This window comes from Solanum tuberosum, unplaced genomic scaffold, assembly GCF_000226075.1.
Source record: "Solanum tuberosum cultivar DM 1-3 516 R44 unplaced genomic scaffold, SolTub_3.0 scf00178, whole genome shotgun sequence".
NCBI classification, from domain to species: domain Eukaryota; kingdom Viridiplantae; phylum Streptophyta; class Magnoliopsida; order Solanales; family Solanaceae; genus Solanum; species Solanum tuberosum.
Genome location: NW_006239102.1, coordinates 788,088 through 801,311, shown reverse-complemented (window position 1 = coordinate 801,311; position 13,224 = coordinate 788,088). Strand labels below are relative to the sequence as shown.

Below are 13,224 nucleotides of genomic sequence, written 5' to 3'. Positions count from 1 at the left end.
CCTCTGGTTCAAGGTGGCCCTTGACTATGGACTATAGCGCTTACACCTGTGAGTTGGCAAAATAATATCGTATGTTAGTAAAAGACCTGAGTTGGTGAAATAATAATAAAAAAAAGCAAATTCACTTCATTGAGTTAGTCAGACCACCTCTTCTTTTTATATGAAGTATCTATCGGTACTTTCCAGTACTTTCAAAGTTGGAAGAAAGAAGGAATCACTCAATTTCTTGGCTGATAGACCGACCCCTACACGGGAGCGATAGCGAAACCAATCCGGGTAGGCGCACAGTCCTTATAGCATAGCAAACGTTCCACTTATGGGCTTCGTTCCGGGTAGTGTTTAGTCATAAGCCTGTCTCTTTTGGTCTTCCCCGGAAAGCAAAAGTAGCTCGAGCCAAAGGCGACAGCGAGGGGTCGAATCAAAACCTTTCTTTTCTACGCTTTCTTCTATTACGAAATGGAGAGTGATGGCTTAAAAAAAAGGTACGTACTAACTGAGAGTGGAATCTCCAAGATCTGACTCCCCCCGTGTAGGAGTTCGGGAAGGCCTTGCCTCCTCGTTCCCTTTTACCTATGCCATGATGCTCATGGGCAGCTTATCTCTAATGGGATTCCTTGGATAAGTGAAAAAATGCTAAAAAAATCTTTTAACAAAATATTCATCATCACAATCAAATATACAACATACATTATCTTGAGTAGTTGAAAATAATTGGGTAATTAATCCCAATAATAAAATATGGAGCATCATCTATATGTATGTAACGACTTCATTCCGTCATTATGAAAAATCCAATGGGGAAAGAAATTGGGCCAGAAAACTTTTTGGTAGTAACTTGGAATTTCCTAGCCTAGTCCAGTTTAGATGGAATCGGAGTCATGAGAGTCTAGGATAATCTGGTAATGAATGAGAGATCTAATTATGATTTGGATCACATGAGTAGATAGCTAAGACATTAAGGAACCCGTACGACTTTACGAAATCGAAGATCTCCCAAAAATGATCTTAGTGTGAGTGGGTAGTTGTCGAAAATCAAGGGTTGAAAGTGTATGGTGAAATGGGGGTTTGGAACTCAAATTCCAACATTCTGTCTCCGTGCGTCCAGCTGTAGTGGGATCCCACCGTAGCGGGATAGTCGCGACTTAAATAGTGTAAAACCCCCCAAAATTGTTATTTTCTGCAAAAGTTCGTTCTTGAGAGCTAAGAAACGACCCAGTGTTATTTCTTGACCGTTTTCACCATTCTTGAGGCAAAATGTAAGGTTTTAACTCCCGAATACATTTTTCGATCCGTAGAACGTAATCTAATGGGTAAATATCAATGGGGGATGGTTTTGATCTTGAATTTCTGGTGGAAACAACCTTAATTGGGATCAAGGGTTCGACTTAGGGTTGATATTATTGATATAATAAGGGTAATTAGGTGTTGTTTATTGATCCTTGCGTATATTAATTTTTTGTAGACCTAGAACAAGTGGAAAGAATCCGGAAAGGGAAGAGTCAAGTGCCTTAGGGGATTCAAGCTTGGATTCGAGGTAGGTGATGGTTGTGATTTCATGATGGTGTGATATATGTTTGTTCTTGCTTCATTATTATACGTGTATGCATGCGAATGTTGCATTATTGATCACACTTGTTGTAAATGAGGATAGATGAATGATGAATGCCATGAATCATGATTTGATTGTACGATTATGAGAATGTACATTGTGATTGTGATTGTGGCTTGTTGAATGGATCGGGTGTTGCGTTCCTGACACACTAACTATGGGATCGGTTGCCACATTCCGTCATAAATTTTGAATCGGTTGCCACGTTCTGTCATAAATTTTGAATCGGTTTCCACGTTCCAGCATAACTATGGGATCAGTTGCCACGTTCTGGCATAAACCTTGGATTGGGTACCACGTTCCGGTCTGCTAGAAACTTGGGTTTGGGTTCCATGAGAGGACCATTGACTTGTCATATTAATGTAATTGAGCATGTGAAATTGTACGCTATTCGTAAATGATGATAATATTGTATATGTTTGGTGTATCTATGTTATTATATGTTGTAATGCCCTATGTATGTTTCACCTTTTGGGATAGCCTCGTGATCCTACCAGTACACGGTGGTTGTGTACTGATACTACACTTTCTTGTTCTTTGTTGAGTACATGGCATCTTCAGGCGGCTGTTGATAGATTTCAGCTAGGTGACTGTTGAGCGCAATCTGATTCAAGGGTGAGCCAGTTCTTTCAGGCTGCCATGGATCTTTCTTATTTAAGTCCACTCTTTTCTGACTCAGACTATTTGTTAAGGTGTTTGTTTAGTTTCGGGGTTATACCCCTTGTTCTTAGACTTGTCGTTGATAGAATTTTGGTACAATGACTTTTAGGTTCTAGGGGTTGTTCTTCCGCATTAGTTTGGTTAGTTGTTTGTTAAAACCTTGGAGTTTATGTGACTCCATTTTATTGTCATTTAAACCTGCTTTCGTATCTTAAAATGCCTTAGTTTTCATAAAATTTGTTAGTTTGGGTTGTACTAATGGTTCTCCCACCGGAGGGCTAGTGTGGGTGCTAATCACGACTGTCTGGGTCGTGACAAAGTTGGTATCAGAGTCCTAGGTTCGTTGATCTCATTGTACCAAAATGATTCTAGTAGAGTCTTGCAGAACAGTATGAAGACGTCTATACTTTTCTTCTATAGGCTATAGGGCTTTAGGAAAAACTCACTTCTTTCTACTTCTTCGTGCTATAGCTTGAATCCAATTGGTATCTCGGTGATACAAATTGGTATCTTTCTTCCTTCACTCTATGGTACGAACTAGAGCAACAAAAGTGGTAACACCGTCACTAGAAAGAGAGGATGTTTATAGACTACCGACAGTTGAATATGGTCACCTTTTAGAACAAGTATACATTGCCTCAGATAGATGACCTTTTTGACCAATTGCAAGGTGCTTCACTTTTCTCTAAAGATTGATTAAGGTCTGGTTACCCTCAGTTAAAGATTGAGGCGGTTAAGAATTTTGTTCGACAAAGTTCTATGATTGAAATTAGCAATTTTGTGGGGATCGCTAGCTACTATTGTCGCTTGTGGTATGAGTTGAGTCCAATTGGTATCTCCCGATTCCAATTGTTATCTCAACGAAGGGAACTAGACGTCATAGTTCTGGCTGAAGGGACACAAGCAAGTTAATTGGAACTGAGAAGGTTCCAATTTGTATATGGCCTTAGGGGCCGTATAAGGCATAAATGATCAGTAATGATCGTCTATGAAACGAACTAATTAAATAATTTGGACCTGTCTGCAAGTTGTAACTGCTTGAGTGTAGTGAAACTTGTTGTAAGAAGAAAGTCATCACGAGATTAGGTTCAAGGGTCTAGATAAATTACGATGTTGTTCGTAAGGGAGAAATCTGGACGTGCGTTGTGACCAACTGATAACCATGTGAGAGTCTGGGTGTATCCTAGTGATATGTGTGTGGTAGTGTTTAAACGATGTAAAAGGATTCTAAAGTGCGTACTTCGTTGGGTTCACCGGGGGGTAGACAATGATTGTCCTAGCTAAAGGGATTTTCTTAAATGCCTAGTTATAGCCGAGAACTGTAGGGGAAATATAGAAAAGAGAGGAACCCCAGAAATTGGTGGCAAGGATTTTTTTTCCGTCAGGGTCGCTGGGGCGGGATTTTCCCCGCCACGGCAAGACCGCTAGTGCGGGATTTCTCTCGCCACAGCGGGACAGGGCGAGACAGAATTTCAGCTTGTCTCCCCTATTTTCCCCTCGTCACAATCATGGACCCCGAATCGTATCTGAACTAACCCCCGCGATCTAACTCAGTGTTCAACAATCAACTATAAGATATAAAGTGTGTTACAATTATAGAGAACCTGGGCATATGAGGAGGAAATCAGCAAGGCTGTGGAGGCCGGAGAAATGGTAATGCAGGTAGAGGAGCAGTGTAGCAAGTTAAGAAAGTTGCCCGTCAAAACAACATGGCTCAGTTATATGCTTTCCAGGGTAATACCGAGTTTGAGGTGTGTGATGCAGTGGTCACAAGTGCTACTCTTGTTTGTGCCCAGATGGCTATATTTTTGTTTGATCTGGGTTCTACTTATTCGTATGTGTCAGTTCGATTGCCTTGGGATTTGATGTGGTTTGTGATATACTTGATGCCCCCATCCATGTTTCTACCCCAGTTGAATAGTCAGTCATAGTCACCCATGTATATCGTGTTTTCCTGTTGTATTATGAATTTTCATATTTGGTTTGATTTGGATATGCTGGATATGACTGACTTGATATAATCTTAGGCATGACTTGGTTATCCCCCTATTATACTAGGCTTAATTGTAATACTAAGTCTGTAAATCTAGAGATCCCCGGTAGAAAGATTAGAGTGGGAAGGGGTGTACAAGCCTAAGCTAGCTAAGATCATATCTTCCATTCGGGCTAGGAAACTGGTAGGGAAGGGTTGTTAGGCGTATTTGGCTCAAGTTCGGGATGTTGAGGTTGAATCTCCCTCTATTGAGTCTATTCCTGTGGTGTCTGAGATTAAGGAAGTGTTTCCTACGGATTTACCTGGTATGCCTCTGGATAGAGATATAGATTTCTGCATTGATTTCGAAACTGGCACTCGCCCCATTTCCATCACTCTATATCGTATGGCTCCATCAGAATTAAGAGAGCTTAAAGCTCAAATCCAACAGCTTCTTGATAAAGGTATCATCCGTCGTAGTGCTTCATTGTGGGATGTTCATGTCTTGTTTGTTAAGAAGAAGGATGGTAGTATGAGGACTGGTAATTTTATCTTAAGCCATAAATGAGTGGATTGATACCGGAGTGACAAGCTTATGGATAAAGAAATTTCCATTAAGTATACTTGGGCGAAGGAAATTGAAGATTTTAGTAAGAAAATGCGTATAAAAATTGGGTTAGTCCTTTTAACTTGATGAGTATACCTGAGTTTGAGGTGTCGTGTTGATGAAAAGGTTGACTTCGTAGTGATCGTCAGGGCTGACTGAGCAGAATGGTAATAAAAGTTTGTGATGGGATGCAACTATATAATAATATTATGATTAAGCGAATTTGGTGTAGTAATTATGACTTGCGAGTATCTAAGGTTGTGGGTTCCTAATATTTGGTGAGTAACGTGGTTGCATGGAAGGTTTTGAGAGATGGTGGGACACCATTTGAATAGAAATTAAAGAGCTAGAGTCATAATGAAGAAAAATAGTAGGATGTAGTACAACCTTTAAAGAGAGGCGAGAGCAAGAATATTTTATTTGATTGCAAGGGCTAAAGAGATATCTTTAGAACAGTAGATAATTGTGTTTAGAGACACGTGATTTCATTCGTTTTGTTATGGCTATGGTAATAGTGTCACAAGTCCTTCAGATTGGTTAAAAACTATTGGAAAAGACTTGAGGAATGAGTGGACAAACATTAGCTCGAGTGTGGTGATAAGTGTTTTGTCTCTGTTTTGAGTTTAGTAATGAGTACGATTGAATTTTTAGCGAAAGGTATTGTAAAATCGATGGAGAGGCGATCAATGATAAGCGAAGATCCATGAATTCATAAAATCTTCAAGGTACAAGCTAATATTGATAGATAAGGGGATTATGTTATATGATTGAATTTACAATTCAGATTTCTCATTGTAAATCTACATTCGTGGTGATATATTTTGTCAAGGTATGAATTTGAAAGGTGAGAAATGATCAATTGTATCCGGTATTGAGCATTTGAAAGGACTTACACCTGGGTTGAGTCGTAAAGTTTATTAGTATTGATTATTAAGTACCTAAGGAAGGTTTTCATTTAAAAAGTGTTGGTGTAGAGTAAGGTAAGTGGTCGAAGTGGTTATGATGGTTGTTTACATCCCTACTTTATTCAGGTAAGGCGAAACGTCGTGGTGACTCAAAAAAAAAATCAATTAATTCAATGTTTAAAGAATTTTAAGAATAAACGAATTTTAAAGGAGTCGCCACCTAATTTTAGGAAAAAATAGGAAACCAATTAAGTGATCTACGAAACCATTAGATTCTAGGTAAGAGTTCAGGTTATTCCGAAGGGAAGGTGTTAGGCATCCTTTGAAATCCACAATTGTGGATCCCGACTGAATTCATTTTTTTTTCAAATTGAGGAGGAGATAAGACAATATATGAGTGAAACAAACATGCGATATACACGAGTAATAAAATAACAACAATAATATAAGACACAACCTAAAGTTTGTCTAACATCGATATATACAAAATAATGAATAAACAACATAATTCGAACTTCGTCTAAATAACTCCAATGGGAAGAATCTCCGGGTACCTGTAAAGACACTTAGTAAAAGTGTTAGTACTAAATAAATATGAACAAAAATAAATGAATTAATAAACTTAAAAATAAAAATCCACCTTATTAACATGGGAGGCCTTGAAAATCGACGGTAATTTCTTCATCGGCCAATTCTAACATATAAAAAATATAAATCTAAACTAAATTTCCATCTTTTAAAATGGGGAGGCCTCCAAAACCGATAGGGAGATTTTTGAGGTCTTCCTCAAAAATTCTGTCACAGTTAGAACTTTTGGCAAATCTCAAAATAATCTCCAATCTTGACTTGATGGAGATAGAACCTTTATTGTGAATTTTGAGATGCTCCCAAAAATTATGTCCTAGTTGTTATTGCAAGGAGAAAAGAAAATCACACTGGGTATATGACCGAGCCATCGTGGCGCCTACATATCCTGTTGAGCCAGGAATCCTGTCAAATGTAGTTCCAAACCTATAGATGATGAATACTGCAAATAATCTGAGATATGATCATCAGTAGAAAATGTACAATATGAACATGATGAAATAGAAAAATGATATTCCTTGTGATATTCAAAGCCTAGAGACAAAAGACATGTCACATTTTTGGAACGGACAACCCAATGAAGTAAAATAGGCATCTCACACTTAAGAAGTTAGCCTAATGACACTTTTTATAATGAACAACCCAAAAAGGAAAGGAAAATTCATTTTTTCTTTTTTAATGGAAAGAATCTAAAAAATGCTTTGGAAAATATTAAAAAGTTGGTGCTTGCTCACCCTTTTTTTGTTTTTTGTTTTTTTTTTTAAGAATAAAGAATGGGATGAGACAGTAAAATCTTGACTACAATTCATACCAACAGTTAGGAGTGCATGTAAATCTTTTTTTTTTCTTTTTCTAACTAAGACTAAATTTAAGGTAATTCCTACATCTTCAAGTGGTACCTCAAACTTACTTAAGTATCAACCAGATTTGTTTATCTTACTTTAAACAAAGGTTTTGAATTGTACCAATTCTCCTGTTTCAAGTGTCCTCACAACAAGAAAAGTCCTACTTCACACATATTTGAAGTATTTGATTTGAGGACATTTCTCCAAGTGCACTCATACTCACAAGAATGTTCAGTGCATGCAACTGTGATATCATATACTTGACCCTTATGTAAATCTCCACTAATGTGAAAACATTGGAATGAGATCATGTAGGGCTTGTCATTGGCTTGTAACATAGGCTTAGGACGGGTAGGATATATATTTAGGATACGAGTGACATAATTCCTCCTTGAGCGTCACACTTAATTTGTACTTTTGACGATTGATACGCCTTTGGTGTCAGATCCTTCTCATTTTCTTTCCGTTTTTCGACTTCTTTTGAATTCTCATTTGTTGGAGTTTTTCCTTTTTTCACCCCTTTGTTTCGACTTATTTTGAGTCCTTACTTCTAGGAGCTTTTCTCTTATTTCACCCCTTTCTTTTGAATTTTTCTCCTCTTTTGTTGGAGTATTTTCCTTCTCTGCTTTCACTGACCTTGTAAGGGTGTTTTTGTTTTTCTTTGTTTCTTTCAACCTTTTTTCTTTCTTTCTTTATTTTAAGTTCTTTCTCTAGAAGTCGTTTTTGCTCTCTTGACTTTAGGAGACTTAATATCTTTTGCCTTTGGCAACTTCAAACATGGATCTTCTCTTATATTCTGCACATCTTTGGTGCGCTCAAGATGGTTGAGCCAAGAGAGGCATAGTGAATGTAAGCACTCAGAAGGGTAATGACTAGGATGTGGTTGTCTAAAGAAAAGGCTTCAAGATCAAAATGGGGAAAACTAGAGATTAATGTCATTTGGTAGGCTTTGAAAGGCTATAGTGGTCCAAGACATTCCTTTCCTTGATAATCCTATGTAAGAAAAATATTTTTTTCCTCCAAGGCGGGTCGATCCCAGATTTACTCGACTACATATACCCAATTTTAGACTGAGGAATTTTACCGCATGTATTTTTTAAAATGAAAGGATGGATCATCACATTTAAAGGAGTTTAACTAAACATGACATAAACTCTATAAAATTGAAGTTCTTTCTTCCTCACTCTTATAAAGAGATAGACATTAGTTAGAAAGAATCAAAGAAATATATATATGGATTCCAATATGATTAATACTTATCTTATTGACCATAAAAGGAGATTATTTCATGAGAGTAATAAATGTACATATTCATTTGATAAAAAAAAAAAGTAAGACGTCTTCAAATAATTTCTCTTCATCTTGAGTATTTTTTTTTAAATGAATAAAATATATCTTTTTATTGTAACACTATTGTAAACACATCAGCTTGGTAAGTGTTTTGTGCAATTATTTCATATTGACTTGTCTCAAAACTAATATAGAAATATATATAATGTGAATCGAGTGACAGGTTGGTGAGTATCAGACATTAACGAAAACATATTTAAGCACAATTTCGTTTCAAATATATTTGAAAGCAACATAATTTTTTCACTAAATATGGTTTATCCGAAATGAAAGAAAATAATAATGTGCTTGGACAAGCGATGTAACTTCTTCAACCATACATACATCACCATTTAAAATTTTAAAAATATTTGTGTTTTTTAAATTAACCATCAAATTGAATATTTTTAAGTATATTCAAATACTATCAAAATTTATACTTCAATATTCCTAACCAATATTTAAAATGTTCCCTTGTTTCAATATTTAATTAAGTTCATCCTTGAATCAAAATATACTTGTTATTTTAAAAAAAATCGATGAAGGAAATGATTAAACAAATACGTTTGTGATAACTTTATGACCATTTTCTATGAACACTACTTAAATTTAAACCACATTAATATTTTTCCTAATAAGTTGGTCAATATAATACCGGAATCATAAGTAAATATATTTCAAGATGATTTTATCTAACTTTTATCTAATATCCACTCATTTAGTGTTTTTCCAAATTAGTTCTTGCTAGCAAGAAAAAGTCTCTAATTCAATCTTTTAAAAATGTATAGAATTAAAATTTTCTCTATAAATTGGAGTCAATCCTAGGCAAGAAAATCACAACAACAACTACTACAACAAAGCAATTTTCTCCCTCATTTCCAAACAAACACATTTCTCCCCCCCCTTAATCCATGTCTAGAAACAAAGTGAACTATGCTTTGATTGAAGATGCTAGTCAAAGAAAAGTCTCAGGTAATAAAAGACTGAAAGGGCTCTTGAAAAAATCTGATGAACTGAAAACACTTTGTGATGTTGAAGTGGCTACAGTCATTTACGACCCTTACAGAAATGAACCATATACATTTCCAAATAATGATATTGTACCCAACACTTTTATAAAGTTTAAGGAGTTGCCGACATTGGAGAGATCTAAAAACATGGTGACAAGAGAAGAGTTCACCATGCAAAGGATCAAGAAGTTGGAGGAACAACTTCAAAAAGGTAAGGAAGGAAAATAGGGTCAAGGAAATGACAAATGAGATGTATGAGGTGTTCAAGAGAAAAAATGTTTCGGTCGACATGAGCTTCTGATCTCAACAACCTACGTTGTGTAATCAAGAAAAATCTCAAAAAGGTACATGATCTAATGATAAAAAAGGATGATGGAGAGGGTTCTACATCGAATGTCCCTCAACCCATTGTTGAACCAATGGTACCCAGTAAGAACAACTCTGAAGAACCAAGGGATCTTTCTCCTCTATTGTTTTCACAAATGTTTCCTCCAATGGTTCCATGATTGTTTTCTCCAATGCCTCAACAGATGACTATTGGAAGACCACATGGACTGACCCCTCCAATGCCGTCAACAGTATTGGATTCTCCGATTCCTTCACCAATGATGGATTCTTTGGTGCCTTCACCAATGATTGATTCTCCGATGCCTTCATTAATGATGGCTCCTCCAATGTATTCTCCTGTGTCTTCTACAATGACACATCAAATGGAACCTACAATGGATATCCCTTCAATTGGTGTATCAACATCAATGAATAACAATCAGAATCCCTCTGTTGACTTACCAGATAGTCCTACAATTTCTGGGTTTCTCAACTGGAAAGATGATGTTGTGATGACTTTATTCGATGTTCCGTTTTTAAAAAATATTAATGTGCAAGATCCAAACCACACCAAAAAATTCTAAGGACTAATGTGTGTATTTTTAATTAGTACTATTTTCTATGTACATATGGTCAAAATGAGTATTTAAGTTGTTTACTATTTTTCATATCTAAATTGTTTCATTGGACTCTCCGAATAAGTTTCCCTTCGTCCTCCTTTGAAGTGTCCTTTTGTCGTATTCCTTTAATTTTTTTTCAAAGTTTGTAGTTTTCATTCACTTATTAAATCGATGGTCAATTATTTTAATGTTTTATTAGATACAAATTTATTTATTTTTTCATTTACTACTATTATATTTGAAATGTTGTTATTAGTATAATTTTTTAAAATGACCTCTTACAGTTAAAAATCTAACAAACCAATTTACATAGAGGGTAAAGTTTTATTTTGAAACTTTTTGGTGTAAACTAGTAACACATCTACTATTAAAATTGAATTAAACAATATAATTAATTATCTTATTTAATATTCAGATATATATTTTTAAATATGGTGATAGTACAAGATTCATTAATTTTGTGGCTTTTGTATGTTAAAACCTTCAAAGGTTCTATTTTAACTTAATTTTTAGAATTGATGTTTGCACTCCCAAAACATAGAATTGTATCATCACATTTATATTTTGGTTCCATTTTTCTCCCTTCGTGAAGTAGAGAAATTATTCCTATGTTCGAAGTCTATTGGACAAAATAAATGTATCCCCTGCATTAGAAAAATAATTTTTGTGTTTATTTATCAATTGGAAGACACAAATATTCAGATAAGAAAATAAAAAATAAGGCAAGGGAGATGATAATATATTAATAGATAAAAAGTGAACCATGACGGTTAATACTACACCAAATTTAATATAAAAATCGAGATTTACAAATATCCTAAGGTAACTGAAACATGTCGGTGAATGTTTTAAGCTTGTTGAAATATTTTTTTTATGATGTTCATTTGACCCGAATGGGCATCTTTATGTTGTGATAATTTTTCCCGTTTGGCCATGTACTGTTAATTTTGAACAACTGTTGGTTTGTATATCTATTTTTGGTTGTGCATATTTGTCACGACCCAACCCACCGGGCCGTGAAGGTACCCACTCTAACACCTAAGTAGGAGAACCCTCATACCCCAAGGTTAAAAACATGTGGAAATTAACGAAAGACTGATATAAAGAGAGAACAAAAATCTTTATAAATGGAATATTTTCAAAATAACTAGCTAAGACTTGTAATGAATTTAACAAATCCCCAAGGACCTAGTCTAAACAGGTACAAGAGCTACTATGAGTACAACTGGACAATACAATAAAGGACACAACTCCTACCATGCGGTAAAAAGGACATAAGCTGCTGGAGATTTTTCTTCGTCTTCACCTAATGAAACGTCACCAATCCTGCATCCAAACTATGACAAAAAATCATAGAAAGAGTAGTATCAGTACAAGCACACGTACTAGTAGGCATCATCGGTCAACCCGACGTCCACCACATAACATAAGAAATCAACTAGTAAGATCATGAAATAAACCACTCGCTTCTCCACCTTCATTCTTTCTCTTGGAACACCTCCAATATACACTATTACTAACCCCCTTTTTGACTTAACCACTTACCAAAACCTGGTTCATAGCTTAACCATTCTAGAAACACGCATAATATACCCAAGTACTACCCCTACCAATTCAACTACTCGCTAACGTCATACCTTTGTTTCCCTGTCACCTTACCATGATAGTCGCATGATGCCCTAATTCAACCTTCTTACTGCTAATCCAATCTCTTTCCCTCAAGGTGAAATCTATCCGGCGATTTCCTTCATATACACTATCTCTACTCTCACCCTCACAACCCACAAACCGCTAACTATAAGTCGACATAACACGTGTCCGCTAAGTACAACATATACCACCAATACAATGCTCTCCTCAAGAGCGTATAACAAGCACATACGATATTATCAACAAGTACACGAACACCAGACAACCCACATTTTATATCACATGCTTCACAATACGCAGTTATCACAAGTAGTTGGTCCTCTCATGGAACCCAAACTCAAACTGTTAGAGCACCGGAACGTGGTACCCGATCCTATAGTTATGTCGGAATGTGGCAATCCGATCCCATATGTTATGACGGAACGTGGAAATCCGATCCAAGTTAGTATGCCGGAATGTGGAAATTCAATCCAAGTTACTATACCGGAACGTGGCAATCCGATCCATCACTCCACAATCACAAACACAAGTACATCATTAAGATCATGCATTTAAGAGTGATTCATGGCATACAATCATTCATCTATCTCAGTTACGATAAGTGTGTTCAATATTGCAACATTTATATACCAGCATACATCGTAACGAAGCCATAATAAGAATACATCACACAATCATAGAATCACAATTATCACCTACCACAAATATTCATCCTCCACCTCATACAAACCCTAGTTCGATCATACTAAGCCATAATCCATCGTCTAATGCTTCTTTATAAAGTTTAAATCATACTCCATAGGTGCACGAAGGCCTATGCATAAATCTTACAATCGATGCACATATATCACGCAATGGGCACAAGTTTAAACTACTCAATTCATAAACCTAGCCTACTTGGGCGCCAAGCAGCTGCATGAAGTTTTTGGCTTCGATTCGAGCTTTTCAGCTTCGCGACAGTAGAATTTTCCAAGAATCCGCAAGGTTTCACCATCCCCATGCTAGAATTCTTCTTCCCCTTCTTTCCTAAGCTTAGAGCAGCTTTTCTAAGGTTTTAAGGGTGTTTTTACGACTTATTTAGATATTTTAGGAAGATGGAGAAAAT

General features: G+C 36.1%; 1 protein-coding gene across 1 annotated transcript; it reads left to right on the top strand.

Annotated features, from left to right (window-relative positions):
- The first annotated feature begins 9,423 nt into the window (after positions 1–9,423).
- Positions 9,424–10,433, top strand: LOC107061890 (agamous-like MADS-box protein AGL14). The gene is made up of 2 exons (XM_015311844.1): positions 9,424–9,733; positions 10,102–10,433. The coding sequence occupies exons 1-2, from the start codon at positions 9,424–9,426 to the stop codon at positions 10,431–10,433; spliced, it is 642 nt and encodes a 213-aa protein (XP_015167330.1).
- Positions 10,434–13,224: the final 2,791 nt, after the last annotated feature.

Excerpts from the sequence above, each read along its gene's own strand:
- LOC107061890 (XM_015311844.1), top strand. The coding sequence starts at position 9,424 with ATGTCTAGAAACAAAGTGAACTATGCTTTGATTGAAGATGCTAGTCAA. Across the intron at positions 9,734-10,101 it reads GGAGGAACAACTTCAAAAAG|TATTGGATTCTCCGATTCCT; the intron begins GTAAGGAAGGAA and ends TGCCGTCAACAG.